Below are 18,638 nucleotides of genomic sequence, written 5' to 3'. Positions count from 1 at the left end.
GCAAAGCTCATTCCACACATTTTTATCTGGCCTTATTTTTTATCTCAGTCTCAGTTTGATGAGTTATTATTAGTGTCTATTAAAACCTATGGATATTTCCTCTATAGTGTATAAACTACTGTTAAGGCCATCTTGTGAATTTTTATTTCAAATGTTACATTTTTAGCTCTATAAGTTCTATGTGGTTCTTCTTTTATCTTCTAGTTCATTCCTATTTATCTTCATGTTTTTCTTTAAACCTCTAAGTATATTTATAACAGCAATTTTAAAGTTCTTGTCTACTCATTCCATCATCTCTGTCATTTCATTCTTTTTATTGACTGATTTTTGTCTTGGCTCATGTTTTTCTGCTTTTCAAATACCTACTAAGTTTTTACTGAATCTAGACATAGTGACTGTTTGGTTATTAAGTTTCTAGATTCTATTTTCTTCTTATAAAGACTATTGAGTTTTGTTTTGGCTGCCAGGTCAGTTACTTGCAGATCAGTTTGATCATTTCGAAGCTTGTTTTTAAGCTTTGTTTAGGTTAATGTAGAGATAAATTAGAAATTAGCCCTATACTAATGTCGTGGGTATACACCAAGTTCTCTCAACTCTGGCTGGATAGAGTTGTAATATCTTTTTTTTTGTTTTTTTGTTTTGTTTTGTTTTTGAGACAAAGTCTCACTCTGTCGCACAGGCTTGAGTGCAGTGGTAATGATCTCTGCTCACTGCAACCTCTGCCTCCTGGGTTCAAGCAGTTCTCCTGCCTCAGCTTCCCAAGTAGCTGGGATTACAGGTGCCCGCCACCAAAACCAGCTAATTTTTTTTGTATTTTTAGTAGAGACGGGGTTTCACCATGTTGGCCAGGCTGGTCTCGAACTCCTGACCTCAAGTGATCTGCCCGCCTCGGCCTCCCAAAGTGCTGGGATTACAAGCATGAGCCACCACAGAGTTTTAATGTCTTTCAACCCTGTACAAGCTCTAGGAATTTTTCAGTTCATAGCTCTACTGTAGATATTCTTTTCTTAGTAGTTATTGTTTGCCTCTCCTCCTGGAGTTCCACCTGACATCATTTCAACTTATTATAGATTTTTATCTATTTAGTATATTATCAATTCCAGTTGTCATTTTAAGTTCCATATTATCTAAAACTGGGAGTCCATTCAACTGACTTCTGTGTACTTTTGACATTACTCCCGTTAGTCCTTGAATACTTTCTTCCTAGTACAACAAGCTATCACAGTGTTCACCTTATATTTTTCCTGCCCAGACTTAGAATTAGCTGTTTCTCCAAGAAGCTCTGATTCTGTTAATAGAAAATGGTATTTAGACACTAAGGCCTGGGCTGTGAAGGTGCTTATTGTTCTAAGTGTCATTTTCTTTTTTATCTTTTCTTTGTTGTTAGAGCTAGGGATAACTTTTTTTAAATCATGAGTTCATGTTGATATTTCCAATTAACATGGACAATTAGAGGGATTTTACTTATTTTTAGAGACAGGGTCTCAATATATTTCCCAGGCTAGAATGCAGTGACTATTCACAGGCACAATCATAGTGTACTATAGCCTTGAACTCCTGGACTCAAATGATCCTCCTGCCTCAGCCTCCAAAATAGTTGTGACTACAACTGCATGCCACTATGCCCAGCCAGAGGGATTTTATTGAACTTATTTGATTTCTTTGATTTTACATTTATTTATGTTCTTTTTGCCTTACACCAAAAAGTTTTATTCCTAATCATATTATCTAATATTTTATTTGCTTTATATATTTAAAAAAATTTTTTTTGATACAGTGTCTCTGTCACCCAGGCTGGAGTGCAGTGGCACTCATTGCAGCCTCCACCTCCCAGGTTTAAGCAATCCTCCCACCTCCATTTCCCAAATAGCTGGGGCTACAGACATGTGCCACCATACCCAGCTAATTTTTGCATTTTTTGTAGAGACAGGGTTTCCCCATGTTTCTCAGGCTGGTCTTGAGCTCCTGGGCTCAGGCAGTCTGCATGCCTCAGCCTCCAAAGTGTTGAGATTATAGACATGAGCCACTATGCCCAGCCTGCTTTGTATATTATAGAATAATAACTGCAGTATATATTAAGCACTTTCAGAACTACAACATAAATATTGCTATTAATAGTAAACTATTGAAAGTTTTAGATTTCTTTATAATTCTCTTTGAATGTAGAATAAATATATCTCTAAGAGACTTTCTGCTTCTTGTAATAGGTTACTAGCTTATATAAGACTATTTTAGATGACAATATTAATCTGGGGTAAAAATATTAAAACAAAAATTATTTAATAGAACTGGAAAATGACCCAAAGCATGTAAAACCTGGAGAGGAATTTCTCCTTGAAAGAACAAGACTATACTTAGTGATATTTCCATTATATAACCCTGCATCTGTAAGGAGCAGCACAACCAGAATTTAAGCAGAACCTCCATCTTACTGGCCTGAAGGTGGATGTCATTTGGAACAGAGACTCTAAGGAGCTTGGCAGGAAACAATAACTGAAAGGCAAAAAAATCCAGGAGAAATTTTAGCTGTTGCTTATCACAGGAGAACAAACACTAATCATTAAAAAAACTGAAGTGGCAAAACCCCATCTCTACAAAAAATACAAAAATTAGCCGGGCATGGTGGTGCACGCCTGTAGTCCCAGCTACTCAGGAGGCTGAGGTGAGGTAGGAGGATGAGGCTGCACTGGAGGCAGCCTGGAGGTTGAGGCTGCACTGAGCCGTGATCGTACCACTGCACTGCAGCGTAGACAACAAAGTCCAGACCCTGTCTAAAAAAAAAAAAAAAATGAAGTGATCATATTAATGTTAGACAAAATACATTTTAGGACAAGGAATATTAAAAAGGATAATGCATAATGATTTTTTAAAGACATTTCATCATGAATATATTAAAATCCTGGATGTATATATAATAATAATGCTACAACATACATAAAGCAAAAACTGGCAGAACTGAAAGAAGAACTAGACAAATCTACAATTGTAGTAGGAGTCTTTAGGGTCCCTCTTTCAGTAATTGATAGAACAAGAATATAGAAAATCAGTAAGGATATAGAAGATGAACAACATCATTAACCAACTTTACCTAATTGGCATTCATCGAACACTCCACTGCATATGAGTAGAATATATGTTCTTTTAAAGTACACATAGAACATTCAACAAGACCATACACTGGACCATAAACCTGTTTCAATAAGTTTAAAAGGATTGATATTATACATAGTAAGTTCTTGATTAATTAGGCTTATATTAAAAATCCATAATAGAAAGATGGCTAGAAAATACCCAAATAATTGGAGATTATGTTGTTCAAACACAGTAATCTGTTGCTGCCTTTGAAAACCACCCCAAACTTTATGGCAAAAATAACAGTGGTTTATTATCTGTTGCCATTCTGGGTGCTGACTATGCATTTCCTTTTATTCTTTTATTTTCTTTTGAGACCATCTCACTCTGTCTCGTAGGCTGGACTGCAGTGGCACAACTCACTGCAGCCTCAACCTCGTGGCCTCAAGCAATCCTCCCACCTCAGCCTCCCGAATAGCTGGGACTACAGGCATGTACCACCAAACCCAGCTAATATTTTATTTTCATTTTTTATAGAGATAGGGTCTCGCTATTTTGCCCAGGCTGCCTCAAACCTCGAATTCCTGGGCTCAGCAATCCTCCCACCTCAGCCTCCCAAAATGCGGGGATCACAGGTGTCAGCCACTGTGCCAGGCCAACTAGTCATTTCTTTTGCTGGTTTTGCCTGAGGTTACTCAAGCAATTACTTTCAGCTAGAGGACTGGCCAGAGGGCTGGGCTCAGCTGTGATGGCTGGGTCTTTTCCCCATGTGGTCTTTCATCAGCATATAGGTTAAACTGGACTTCCCCAGCATGGTGGCAGCATATTTCGAGAAGTCAGATCCAAATAGCACTTACTGAGGGTCCTCTGTTTCCATTAAATTGGCAAATGCCCCACTAGCCAAAGCAAATCACATGGACAAGCCCAGAATCATGGTGGGAGTGGACTACATGGATACCAGGAAGCATGATTATTTGGGAACCTTTAATATAATGGTTTACCACGGTTGGTGTGACCTTGATTAAATCATTTTTCTCATCTATAAAATGGAGTTTTGGGGCTAGGGATGGTGGCTGACACCTCTAATTCCAGCATTTTGGGAGGCCAGGGCAGGAGGGCGGAAGGATCGTTTGAGGCCAGGAGTTTGATACCAACCGGGCAGCATAGCAAGACCCCATCTCTACAAAAAACTTTAACATTAGATGTGGTGGCATATGCTTCTGGTCCCAACTGCTCAGGAGAAATCCAAGGTTACAGTGAGCTATTATTGCACCACTGCACTCTAGCCTGGGTAGCAGAGCGAGACTCTGTCAAATAAATAATAGCTAGCTAGATAGATAGATAGAGTTTATAATATTGACCCCTAGAATTGTTTTGTGAATTAAATGAAATATATGATGATATAGTTCCTAGTACCTATGATAAAAGCTGTTTGGAGCTTTTTTTTAAGGTACCAAAGATGGAATAGCAAATACTATTATCTACCATTATTGATTCTATTCTACAAGTAAACCACTGTCCTAAATAGTAATACATTACACACAGTCCTTGTCCTTAGAGAAGAGATATGTTAAAGGCAAATGAATTAGTCCAAATTAGATTTACAGACTTGAAATTCAACTATAGCTTTACACTTATATGTGCTTATGTTAAATGTTGTGTTAAAATCTAGGTAATTGACTGTGTTTATAAACCAAGATTATGTATCCTAAAAGATCTGGATTTTTAAAATATTATTTTTAAAAGCTCTATCTCTTTAAAGCTTCCAAAAATGATTTGGTCAAGTAGTATCTGGAATGCCATCAAGTTTACAGAGAGCTATACTCTGAAAATTTTTAATAAGTTGGCAAATCATGAAAATTCATTTGAAAACACTAGAAAGTTCTGCTTTTAGACAATTTTTAACTTATAAGCAACCGAAATCCTAAAGGGAAGATAGCAGTGTTTAATTCTGGGACTGCAGTCTAAATCTGAGTTGGCAAATACCATGTTTATCTGTTGTTTGGTAAAATACTGACAAAATCTTATAAAAACTAGATTACTTGAATAACTGCTTTGAGAAAATAGAATGTACTGAATACTTCTCTCTTTTGTGCTTCAGCAATTAAATGACTTGCATATGTAATTTCTAAGAAAGAGCTTGTTGGTTCACTCTTTTAAAAAACAAAAATAAAAACATTTCATTGTTTTAAAATGAATACTAGAGGTCAGGCACAGTGGCTCGCACCTGTAATCCCAGCATTTTGGGAGGCTGAGGCAGGAGGATCACTTGAGGCCAGAAGTTCAAGACCAGCCTAGGCAACATAGTGAGACGGCTGTCTCTACAAAAAATTTTAAAAAATTAGCCAGGCATGGTGGCATGCACCTGTAGTCCTAGCTACTGGGAAGGCTACAGTAGGAGGATCACTTGAGCCCAGCAGTTCGAGGCTGCAGTGAGCTATTGTCATACCACCACATTCCAGCTTGGGCAAGAGTGAGACCCTGTCTCTTAAAAAAGCAAAAGCATACTACAATGGTGCTAGGGGCAAGTGGATATCCATATGCAAAAGAATGAAGTTTGACCCTGTTAAAAGATAAACTTAGGCACATTAAATTTTTTTTTATTTGAGAAAATAGTGATAATTACTTGGGCAGCACCAGATCATATGCAGTTCAGGGTTCCACCAATGGAACACCAGAGGAATGCTTTTATAGGGTGAACTCAGAAGCAAAACAAAGCAAATATTTGATTGGTTAAAGTGGCACGGTAGTAGCCTTTTTTGGATCATTCCAGTGGAAAGTTTCTAGTTAGAAGGTAGTTGGCAGTTTTTGATTGGTTAAGCTTCAGTTTTGTTTTACCATTTATACTGTGTTGAGTTTTGGTTTGCTTACATAGAAACCCGGGATGCTGGAGCTGCCTCAGTTTAATGACCTTCCAGTTAATTATCTTAACAACCCCACTTTACATCATATATACAAACTAACTCAAAATGAATACCTAAATGTAACAGCGAAAGCTAATAAACTTACAAAAAAAACCACAAGGGTAAGTCTTTGTGGCCTTGGATTAGTTTCTTAGATATAACACCAAAGCCTAAGCAGCAAAAGAAAAACTAGATAAATTAGACATCATCAAAATTTAAAACTTTCATGTTTCAAATGACACTATCAAGAAAATGAAAGACAGCCCACAGAATGGGGGAAAATATTTGCAAATCATGTATCTGATAGAAACTTACTTCTAGAATATATTAAAACTCATAATAATAAAAAGGCAAAAATACTCAACTTAAAAATGGGAAAAGGGTCTGAATAGACATTTCTCCAAAGAAGATGTATGAATGACCAATAAATAAGCACATGAAAAGATTCATTTTTTTTTTTTTTGAAACAGAGTCTCTCACCGTTGCCTGGGCTGGAGTGCAGTGGCGCGATCTCGGTTCACTGCAGCCTCCACCTCCCAGGTTCAAGCGATTCTCCTGCCTCAGCCTCCTGAGTAGCTGGGATTACAGGCACCCGCCACCATGCCCGGCTAATTTTTTGTATTTTTAGTAGAGATGGGGTTTCACTGTGTTGGCCAGGCTGGTCTCAAACTCCTGACCTGGTGATCTGCCCGCCTCAGCCTCCCAAAGTGCTGGGATTATAGGCATGAGCCACCGTGCCTGGCCTAAGATTTGTAACATTAATAGTTATCCAGGAAAATGCAAACAACAGTAAGATACCACTTTATATCCACTAGCATGGCTAGAGTCAAAAGACAGACATTAACAAGCATTTGCCAGGATGTGGAGAAACCCTCATCACCCTACTGGTGGGATCAAATGATAGAGCCCGTTGAAAAACAGTCTAGTATTTCCCCAGATGGTTAAACTTAGCATTACTTCATGATCCAGCAATGCCAGCCCTACATATAAACCCAAAAGAAGTGAAAACATGTCCACACTAAAATTTATACACACATGTTTATAGCAATATTATTCATAATAGCCAAGAAATAGAAACAACCTAAATGACTCCCAACTGACAAATGGATAAACATTCTAATGTATATCCATACAATAGAATGTTATTTGGCCATTAAAAAAATGAAATACTGATACATGTTACAACATAGATGAATCTTGAAAATATTATGCAAAGTGAGAGAAGTTAGTCATAAAAGACCATGTATTATATTGTTTCATATGTGTTAAATGTCTGGAATAGGCAAATCTTTATAGACAGAAAGTAGAATAGTGATTGTCAAGACTGCAGGGAATAGGGGGCTGGAGAACAATAGGTAAATGGTACATGGTTTCTTTTGGAGGTGATAAAATATTCTAAATTTGACTGTGGTGATGGTTGCATGTACTATGAATATACTATAAGCCACTGAATTTCAGACTTGAAATGAGTGAATTGTGTGGTTCTAAAAAAAAAGAAAAAAAAAAGTTGTGTGCCAAAAGGTCTTTGTCACCTGAACTATATGTCAATAAAGTTTTACCAAAAAAAGAAATTATGAAAAGAATAAGCAGATTTTTGCAAGAGTATTTACCAAATGGAGTGCGTCTAAGCCAAAAATTCCATTTGTCTTATATAAAGACGTATATGATACCCCAAACCATTGTATTGTATACTTTAAAATGGTGCAGATAGTAAATTTTATGTAATGTTTTACCTCAATTTTTATAAAAATCTATTTGCTTAAAAACGTTAATATAAAAAAAATTAATTCAGCAAAGAAAGCCCAGTGATACAAGTCAGAACATAAATTGTTTTTGATATCAACTCCCCAAGCAGAGAATTCGGAGGGAAATCAAAATTATGTACCTGTTGGGCACAGCAGTTCACACCTGTAATCCCAACACTTTTGCAGGCCAAGATAGGAGGATTGCTTGAGCTCAGGAGTTCAAGAGCAGCCTGGGCAAAAGAGCAACCACTCTGGCTCTAAAAAAAAAAAAAAAAAATTATGTACCAAAGGTATTTGTCACTGGAGTGCAATGGCTATCTATTCACAGGCATGATCATAGCTCACTGCAGCCTCAAACTCCTGGACTCAAGCGAGCCTGCCTCCTCAGTCTCCTGAGTAGCTTGGACTCCAGGTACAAGCCACTGCACCAGCTCCAACTTGTTTGTCCAAGAGTCCCACAGAAAGCCACCAAGTGAGAGTCCTCAAAATTAACTTAGTGGAACCTTAAATGTTAAGGAAGAGATCACCACTTGCATATGTGAAACAATGAAGCTGAATGCATTACTTGCTAAGCAAAAGAGGCTGAATGTATTACTTGCTAAGCAAAAGAGAATGACACAAAACACATTGACTCTGAACAAAGCAAGAGTTGATATATAGGGTTTTGAGAAGCTTGAATGTCAGGGATTGGCAGATTTTCAAAACTAGGAATGTTTAAGGGGTTGGCTCACTTTCAGCCTTGGTTTTTAGAGTTTGGAGGACTAGTAGAAGCAGAAGCTGTCACAGATTAGCTGACTTTCAGAGGCATGGCTGTTGGAGCAAAGCAGCAGTTACTTTCTGATCGGGAGGGGTTTAAAACTAGTTCTGTGGTTACTTGTTTATGGTTTATGGAACAAGGGCTAAAGAATAAGCAGTTATTCCCTTTCTTGAATTTGGAGAATAGGAACTTTTTATTCTCAATCTCTGCTATTTCTGCCAGCCACATCATAAATGTAGTTTAAAAGCAAAGACATTACTGTTAGTCAACAAACAAGTTAGTCAATAAAGGCAGCCAAGTCAAAGGGGGAGTTCTTTTTTTTTTTTTTTTTTTTTTGAGATGGAGTCTCGCACTGTCACCCAGGCTGTAGCAGTGGCGCGATCTCGGCTCACTGAAAGCTGCGCCTCCCGGGTTCATGCCATTCTCCTGCCTCAGCCTCCCGAGTAGCTGGGACTACAGGCACCCACCACCACGCCCAGCTAATTTTTTGTATTTTTAGTAGAGACAGGGTTTCACCGTGTTAACCAGGATGGTCTCGATCTCCTGACCTCGTGATCTGCCCCCCTCGGCTTCCCAAAGTGCTGGGATTACAGGCGTGAGCCACCGCACCTGGCCCAAAGGGGGAATTCTTTAAGCTTGTGCTGAAGAATGTTAGAATTGTTAGAGAGAAGTTCTTTTATATTAAAAATTATTATTATTAAAGAGACACAGTAGTTTATAACTCAGTATCATTGAATGGCAGTCTTTCAAGATTGGTAGAGCCAATCTTGAAAGAATTGGTAGAGCCTGTTCAGTCTTTTCTTGGAAAAGTAGAAGCACAGTTATATAGGATATTTATTCAAAAAAGGTTACTGAACACATAACAGGAGAATAACGCTGAATGTCAATGCTCGAGTCTTAAAGGAGCCCCCAATTATATCAAACAGGCATACTTAGTTAAATAGCTAAGTATAATTTCGTGCCTATCACATTGTAATTAGATCTATATAGAGTGCTTTAGGAGCAGAGAAAAAGGAATTATTAACTGCCTAAGGAAGGTTGAGAAATACTTAGAAAAATCTTTGTGGAAAGGGTAATATTTGAACGGACTGTCAAAAGATAAGCACTCACCAGGCATCAAAAAGCAATGAGAAGGCATTTACAGAGGGACTGGCATGCACACAGGCACGCAAGCACATGATGGATCAGAGGAACAGCAAGTGGGACAGTGGGGTGGGAGCATAGGGGGGTGTGGAAAGAAACAGTAGAAGGAAATAACTCAGCCAAACTGTGAAAGATATTTTTTATTCCTAGTTAAGAATTAGTTAATTCTTTACTCAGTAGATAGTCAGGAGTTATGAAAGTTTTTAAACAGGGGAGCAACATGATGAGGTCATTCACAGACTGTAAAAGATGGATTACAGAGGAGAAAAAGTCCAGGAAATGGGTTAGAAGGCTACTGAAAATGCTGGATTTCAGGGTGTTCTGAGGCATAGCCTTATGAACAGGAAAAGGAAACAGACTTTATCACTCTTGCTCTCTTCCTCTTCACAAGTTATATTTGATCTATCATCAATACCATGCCCTTGTCAAAATGCAAGTATGTGCTCACTTCAGCATCACATATACTAAAATTGAAATGATGCAGAGAAGATTAGCATGGCCCCTATGCAAGGATGACACACAAATTCGTGAAGCATTCCATACTTTAATTTAAAAAAAAAAAGCAAGTATTCCATTGTTAGGAGACCCTGATTCCTTTCTTTTGTTCATGTTCTCTGTCTCTCTGCCTCTGTCTCTCTCTTTCTCTTCTTCCCTCCCCCCAACCCTCTCTTTCCCTTCTTCACTATCTCCCCTCCCTTTCCCCTTCTCTTGTCCTGCTTCAAGTGAAAAATTAGCATCTGTGCCAGGGAAGAATTGCTAGTGAATATCAAGATTGTTGTAATTAATCGATTAGGAAGAACTTAATTAATTTGAGGGAAAAAAGCCTTGATTTCCTTTTTTTGTTAGGGATATAAACAAGAAGTTTATAATAAATGGTAACTTGGCTGGGTGAGGTGGCTAACGCCTGTAATCCCAGCACTTTGGGAGGCTGAAGCAGGTGGATCACCTGAGGTCAGGAGTTCGACACCAGCCTGGCCAACTTGGCAAAACCCCGCCTCTACTAAAAATACAAAAATTAGCCGGGTGTGGTGGTACACACCTGTAATCCCAGCTACTTGGGAGGCTGAGACAGGAGAATTGCTTGAACCCAGGAGGTGAAGGTTGCAGTGAGCCAAGATCATACCACTGCACTCCAGCCTGGGTAACAGAGTGAGACTCCATCTCAAAAAAATAAAAAATTAAAAAAAAAAAAAAGGTAACTTAAAAAGTAAAAGCTAAGCTGCATTGCCACAAAGAATACAGTTGTGCAAAAATATGTCTGCATGTGGACAAAGCCTTGAGAATATTTGCCATGTAAGACTGATAGGATCATGTATGATTTTTTTTCCTTTTAAGTAATTTCCTTTCGTGACGGTTATATAGTTTCTTGGTTTGTTTGTTTGTTTGTTTGTTTTTAACAGAGTCTTGCTCTGTCACCCAGGCGGGAGTGTAGTGGTGCGATCTCCGCTCACTGCAACTTCCCCTTCCTGGGTTCAAGTGATCCTCCCACCTTAGCCTCCCAAGTAGCTGGGACTACAGGCCCATGATACCATGCCTAGCTAATTTTTTTTTCAACTTTTAAGTTCCCGGATACGTGTGCAGGATGTGCGGGTTTGTTATTAGGGTGGTGCAAAAGTAATCCTGGTATGTGTGCCATGGTGGTTTGCTGCACAGATCAACCCATCACCTAGCTATTAAGCCCAGCTCCATTAGTTATTCTTTTTAATGCTCTCCTTCCCCACCCATCACCCTCTGACAGGCCCCAGTGTGTGTTGTTCTCCCCTACTCATGTGTCCGTATGTTCTCATTGTTCAGCTCCCACTTACAAGTGAGAACATGCAGTGTTTGGTTTTCTCTTCCTGCCTTAGTTTGCTGAGGATAATGGCTTGCAGCTGCATTCATGTCCCTGCAAGGGATATGATCTCTGTCCTTTTTATGGCTGCATAGTATTCCATGGTGTATATGTACCACATTTTCTTTATCCAGTCGATCATTGATGGGCATTTGGGTTGATTCCTTATCTTTGCTATTGTGAATAATAAAAGCCTTGATTTCCGACCATTTTCTTGGTTCTCTAGATAATTAAATTGAAAGCTGAAGCCCGGTTGGACCTGCTAAAGCAGATCGGTGTTTCTGTGGACACATGGCTAAAGAGTGCCATGAACCAAGTAATGGAAGAACTGGAAAATGAGCGATGGGCCCGCCCTCCTGCAGTGACCAGTAATGGCACTTTACACTCGGTACGATTTCTTTTCTTGGATATGACAAGTTGATTTTCACTGAAGCATGCTTTGACTCTGTAGTCAAACTTAATAATAGCCAAAATTTTTTAAAAAGATAACAGTTCGCTAGTGATTTAGGTTTTATTCTTCAGCTTATCACTAATTGATTTAAAATTATTGCGGGAAGTGAAAGAGAGGAAAAAATGAGTTTTTTTTAATGTATGATGAAGAATATGTTATCACTATTTGGGTTATCGATGCCTATCTACCAAACTCATCCCATTCATAGAGTAAATATGCTTCGTGTCTGGAAGTAATAGAATAGAAAACAATCTAGTGTCTCTGAAGTTCTCAGAGGTCTTCTTTAGTGAAAATGAAAATAAACATCCAGAGATTTGCACAAAATCTTAAGTGAAAGGAATGTTCTTCTTAGTACGTGGGCTTAGTCTGAAGGTGACTTCAATTCTTGACAGCTTTCATATTCTCCTCACATAGAGAGAGTGTAGGTGAGTTTTACAGACAAGGCCAGGACACAGCTTAAGTCTCCTTACTTCAAGTCCAGGGCTTTTTCTACTCTGATGTCATCTGGTTCAACCTTAGTTTTTCATGTTGGAGATCTAAGTACGAGAAAAATTCGGTTGATTTGCCTGATATTACATAGCTGGATATGTGATGCCTTGCTAGTCAGACTAATGTAATTCCTACTGTCACCTCCCCACCCATTACTCTCTGTCATCCTGTTTATTTCCTCAATGGTATTTATTACAGTTTGAACTTGCCTTCTTTATTTGTTTTCTTTTGTTTATTGTTGTCTTCCTCTCTAGAATGTAATTGCCATATCTTCCTGGTTCTCTGCTCTGCACAGCAAAGTGCCTGACACATAGTTGGTACTTAAATATTTTTGAAGGAAGGAGTGAATGGTTGGATGGGTGATGGCTAGTTGGAATAGTGGCAAACTAAAAGCTAAAACTCTAACCTCCCAACTTCCCACTGTCTTCATAGTGCCTCTTTAAATGCTTGTGCTCTTCAGATATCAGGCAGGCTTGCTAGCGAAACTGACCAAAATTTTTCAACATTCTTGGAAATTTTGTCAATTTTTTCACATAGCATTCTAATTTTCTAATGAGAATACACTTGCACATTTAAAAAGGGTTGTGTGTGGGTCTACATTTTAAGGAAAAACAATCTATTGAAGCTTTATTTTCATTTAACTATTAATGTTAATCCAGCTAGAGGGAAAAAGAAACATCACCCACTTGACTTTGGGGTTATAAGCACTTCCCCAGTTGTTATTAGAACAGAGTTGCTCTGGCCGTGCATGGTGATTCACACCTGTAATCCCAGCACTTTGGGAGGCCAAGGCAGATGGATCACCTGAGGTCAGGAGTTCGAGACCAGCCTGGCCAACATGGTGAAACGCTGTCTCTACTGAAAATACAAAAATTAGCCAGGCATGGTGGCAGACGCCCATAATCCCAGCTACTCAGGAGACTGAGACAGAAGAATCGCTTGAACCCGGGAGGCAGAGGTTGCAGGGAGCCAAAATCATGCCATTGCACTCCAGCCTGGGTGACAAGAGTGAAACTCCGTCTCAAAAAACAAAAAAACAAAACAAAACAAAAAACAGAACAGAGTTGCTCCATCTCATGGAATATCTCCTACTATTGCACTTTCTAAAAGGCATAATGCTTATCTACTTCAGATTGTTGTAGAGTTTTTGATGACAGCAAATTCCAGGCCCACTTGATTTGGGCTTCTACAGCAGGACTGTTTCCAACCAATCAAACCCATGATTTTCCTTCAGCTAGCACCTTTTCTAACCAAATCAATTGAGGGGCCACATACCATCTGACTTTGAACTGAGCAGGCACATACCATCTAACTTTGTACTTACTTCCTGGGCAAACTGAAGATGAACAAAACTTGGTCTCCCTCCTCATAGAATTTACAAGCTAGGAGACCAGACAGACCTTCATAGATCTTAATGATACATGGCAGTGTATGACTGGACTACTGTGTAGCACACTTGAGATTGCTTACTTCTAACTCATCTGCACACCTTGGAAAAAGTCACTTCTCTTGGGTTTCTGAAAGAAAGATTAAAAGACTCTGAGATTCCCACTCCCCACCCCCACCAACTCCAGAATCTCATGATTCTTTGAAATACTATCACAAAAGCTCAATATCAGCTAGAAGAATAGGGAAGAAAGTGTGCCCTATGGAGGATATGTCATTTGAGATAGTCTTTGAAGAATTTTAACAGGAGATAAAGAAGAAGGGCTGTTCTCGTTGTGAAGGAAGGGAATGAAGGAGCTGTGCCTAGTACAGTAGTAGTAAGCATTGAATAAATGAGTATTTTTGAGACCTGTCCAGAGAAATCACTCCTCTAGAGACATACATATCCTCTGTGAAGGGAGCATTTTGCAATTCCATCCGACGTTTTTCTTCCCCCTCATCACTCTTATGGAGCCTGCATCTTTCAACTGAGAGATTACATTTTGTGGAAGATCTAATAATATAAATAAAGGAGAGACATAGGCACAAAATAGCTTAATGAGGACCTATATTTATTTAATCTGCTTTTAAGTAACAGCACTGAAATTATTTAGAGGGGGTTGTATCTCTTCATACTGACAGCTAGCTGGCTGAGGAACATGAAGCAGAAATACACATTCTAGAGGCTAAATTATTTCTTCCATTACAGCTGCCAACAAAAGCATTCGTCATCTGGAAAACATGATTAATACTACTGTTAGACATTAATAGTGCAACTGAAAAGTGCCTTGTAGAAGATAAATGTTTTAAAAAGACACAGACTACTCCCTTATAGAATAAGGAAGGAACTATACTTACTTGGGTATTAACTCTGCCTTCTGTATCATGCTATAGTACAGAATGTAAGATTGGAAAAAAGGAATCCCAGAGTATAGCAACATTGTTTTTAAAGGAGAACAGTCCACTGACACAGTTACTCAGTTGCAGGTGTCTGGAGCCTGCATGCAGCTTCCCCTGTTAGATTGCTGCCAGCAACCCCATCAGCCTGTGTCACTCAGCCTCCCTTCTCTTATCATCCTGCTTCTCTTATTCAAAAGCCATACCAAGATGACAACCTGACTTTTGATATTATATTAATTCTGCAATAGAAGAAGTTATATAAGCAGATTACCAAAAAATTGGAAAATACAATACAGAAGAAAATGATTAATAGCTCCATCCTTATAATAGCACAGCTAGCAATTTGGTGTATTTCCTTACTCTTATTTATTTTTTTTAATTGACAAACAATTGTATATATTTATGGTGTACAACATAATGTGTATTTTTGTTTGTTTGGAGATGGTCTCCCTCTATCGCCCAGGCTGGAGTGCAGTGGTGCTGTTGATGGCTCACTGCAGTCTCAACCTTTGGGGCTCAATGGATCCTCCTGCCTCAGCCTCCTGAGTAGCTGGGACTACAGGCTTATGCCCCCATGCCCAGCTAATTTTTGTATTTTTCACCATGTTGCCCAGGCTAGTCTCAAACTCCTAGGATCAAGCAGTCCGCCCACGTTGGCCTCCCAAAGTGCTGGGATTACAGGCATGAGCCACCACACCCAGTCCATATTTTTATTTTTTCTACTCTTTTATTTGTGAGCCACTATGCCCACCCTGTTCTTTTATTGCTTACATTTTCAAACTATAGCCCACAATGTTAACATCACTTCCCTGTTTTCAGCCACTTTCCCCAACTAATGTGCAAGGGCAAAGTGCCAGTCTACTCTGTTGTACAGCCTCACTTAGAGTATGAACATCTGCAGAGTTGCATATAAATAAATTCTGACTTTGGTCGTTGTGAAGACCATGCTTAATAATGATGTTGGAGATAAGGGTAAGATAAGGAGTTTCTAAAACTGCTAAGATCATATGCTTTGGCTGGGTCATATAATAGGTATATATTTAACATTTTAAGAAACTGACAAACTGTTTTCCAAAGTGGTTATACCATTTTACAATTACATCAACAGGGTACTAGTGTTTCAGTTGTTCCACAACCTTATCAGTACTTAGTATAGTCAGTCTTTTTAACTTTAGACATTCTAATAGGTGTGATGTTGTAAATCATTGTCATTTTAATTTCCATTTCTCTGATAATGTTGAGCATCTTTTCATATGTTTATTTGCATCTATATATTTTCTTTGGTGAAGTGTCTGTTCAAATCTTTGTTTAATTTTTATTGGGTTTGTTTTCTTTTTATTGCATTTTAAGAGTTTATACTCTGAATACAAATCCTTTATCAGATATTTGATTTATGCAATTTTCTTCTAGTCTGTGGCTTATTTTTTTATTTCCTTAATACCTTTCAAAGAGCACAAATTTTTAATTTTAATGAAGTCCAACCTACCAATTTTTCTTTTATGGATCATATTTTTGGTGTGGTAGCTAAGAAATCTTTGCCTAAAACCAAGGTCATAAAGATTTTCTCCTAGGTTTTCTTCTGGAAGTTTTATAGTTTTAGGTTTTACATTTAAATCTGTAATTCAGCATGAGCTCATCTTTGATTATGGTAAACAGAATAAGTCAGAGTTCTTTGTCCCTTTTTTGAACTTTTTTTTTAACTGTCCTTTCGCCACTGAATTGCCTTTGCATCATTGTCAAAAATCAGTTATTCAGGCCTGCCACAGTGGCTTATGCCTGTAATCCCAACACATTGGGCTGAGTGGGAGGATCACTTCTGGCCAGGAGTTTGAGACCAGCCTGAGCAACATAGTAGACCCTGTCTCTAAAAAAAGAAAAAAAAAAATTTCAACTAGCCAGGCATTGTGGTACATTCCTGCGGTCCTAGCTACTCAGGAGGCTAAAGCAAGAAGATATCTTGAACCCAGAAGTTCAAGGTTACAGTGAACTATGATTGTGCTACTGCACTCCAACCTGGGAAACAGAGCAAGTCTCTTTAAAAAAAAAAATTAATCATATATGTATGGGTCTGTTTCTTGACATTTTGTTCTGTTCTATTGATCTGTTTGTCCAGCTTGATGCCGGTATTGCACTGACTTAATTACTGTAATTTTATAATAAGCCATGACTTCAGGTAGTGTAAGTCCTCCAACTTTCTTCTTTATCAAAGTTGTTTTGGGTATTCTAGGTCCTTTGCATGTCCATATGAATTTAAAATTGGTTTTCTACCCCAAAAAGCCTATCAGGATTTTTATTAGGATTATGATGACTGCATAGATCAACTGGAAGATAACATTGCCATGTTAAAAATATTCAGTTTTCCAATCCATGAACATAATATACTTCTCCATTTATTTAGGACTTTAATTTCTCTCAGCAATGTTTTGTAGTTTTCAGTAGATAGATCTTGCATATCCTTTGTCAGACTTACCCCTATTTCATAATTTTGGTGCTATTGTAAATGATTTTTTAAATTTCAGTTTCCAATTGTTCATTGCTGATCCATAAAAATACAGTTGATTGTTGTATATTGATCTTATATCCTGCAATCTTGCTAAACTCACTTATTAGTTCTAGTAGCTTTTTTGTAAATCCATAGGATTTTCTATATAACCATGTCACCTGCAAATAAAGACAGTTTTACTTATTCCTTTCCTATTTGGATTCCTTTTTCCTTCTTACTATAAAATTGCTGAATAGAAGTGGTGAGAGTCAACAGAAATCCTTGCCTTGTTCTTGAACTTTTAGCAAGAATGCATTCAGTCTTTCACCATTAAGTATGAAGTTAGCAGTAGGGTTTTTGTAGATGCCCTTTATCATGTTAAAGAAGTTTCTTCTGTTTCTATTTTGTTTGCTAATAGAAATGGATGTTGGATCTTGTCAAATGGTTCTTTTTTAGTCTGCTAATATGGTGTAATTGCATTGATGATTATTCAGATATTAAACCAGCTTCACATTCCTGGTAAACCCCACTTGGGTAATGATATATTATCTTTTTTTTTTTTTTTTGAGACGGCGTTTCGCTTTTGTTGCCCAGGCTGGAGTGCAATGGCGTGATCTCAGCTCACCGCAACCTCTACGTCCCAGGTTCAAGCGATTCTTCTGCTTCAGCCTCCCAAGTAGCTGGGATTATAGGCATATGCCACCATGCCTGGCTAATTTTATATTTTTTTAGTAGAGATAGGGTTTCTCTATGTCGGTCAGGTTGGTCTTGAACTCCCGACCTCAGTTGCTCCACCCGCCTCAGCCTCCCAGAGTGCTGGGATTACAGGCATGAGCCAGTGCGCCCGGCCTATCCTTTCTATATATTGATTGGAACTGGTTTGCTAGGACTCTGATAAGCATGCTTCCATCTCCATTCATTTCCTTGTAGTATTCTTGTCTGGTTTTGTTATAATGCTTGTCTCCAAATGATTTGAAAAGTATCCTCTCCTCTTCAAGTTTCTGGAAGCCTTGTGTAGAATTGTATGGAATTTCGTCTTCCTGAAATGTTTAGTGGAATTTACCAGGGCTGTTATCTGGTCCTGGAGTTTTTTTTTTTTTTTGGAAGTTTTTAAATAATAGACTCCATTTCTTTAGTAGATACAGGGTTATTAAGGTTATTCTTCTGAGTGAACTTTGGTAAGTTGTCTCTTTTAAGGAATTTGTCCATTCCATCTAAGTTGTCAGATTTATTGGCACAAAGTTGTTTATAATATTCCTTTATCCTTTGATTATCTGGAAAATTAGTAGAGATATCACCTCATTCCTGATATTGGTCATGTCTCCTCTCTTCTGATCATTCTGCTAGAGGTTTATTAATTATATGGATCTCTATGAAGAATCAGCTTTTGATTTTATTGATTTTTCCCTCTTGTTTTTCTCTTTTCTATTTTCTTGATTT

General features: G+C 38.2%; 1 protein-coding gene and 1 non-coding gene across 30 annotated transcripts in view; both read left to right on the top strand.

The window, feature by feature from the left end:
* FCHSD2 (FCH and double SH3 domains 2) overlaps positions 1-18,638 on the top strand; it is a 302,934-nt gene that overhangs the window by 260,010 nt on the left and 24,286 nt on the right. For 23 of the 29 annotated variants that reach the window (XM_016921547.3, XM_016921553.3, XM_063783178.1 and 20 more), the window contains one exon: positions 11,678-11,839. The exons of the other annotated variants lie outside the window; for them this stretch is intronic. In XM_016921547.3, the coding sequence (XP_016777036.1) occupies positions 11,678-11,839 (162 nt within the window). The remainder of the gene's footprint in view (positions 1-11,677; positions 11,840-18,638) is intronic. 29 annotated transcript variants of the gene reach the window in all.
* On the top strand, positions 10,061-10,167 carry LOC112204824 (U6 spliceosomal RNA). The gene has a single exon (XR_002938582.1). It is a non-coding gene; the product is annotated as a U6 spliceosomal RNA (small nuclear RNA).

Source organism: Pan troglodytes, chromosome 9, assembly GCF_028858775.2.
Source record: "Pan troglodytes isolate AG18354 chromosome 9, NHGRI_mPanTro3-v2.0_pri, whole genome shotgun sequence".
In the NCBI taxonomy this organism is placed as follows: domain Eukaryota; kingdom Metazoa; phylum Chordata; class Mammalia; order Primates; family Hominidae; genus Pan; species Pan troglodytes.
This window is presented reverse-complemented; position numbering and strand designations above follow the sequence as displayed.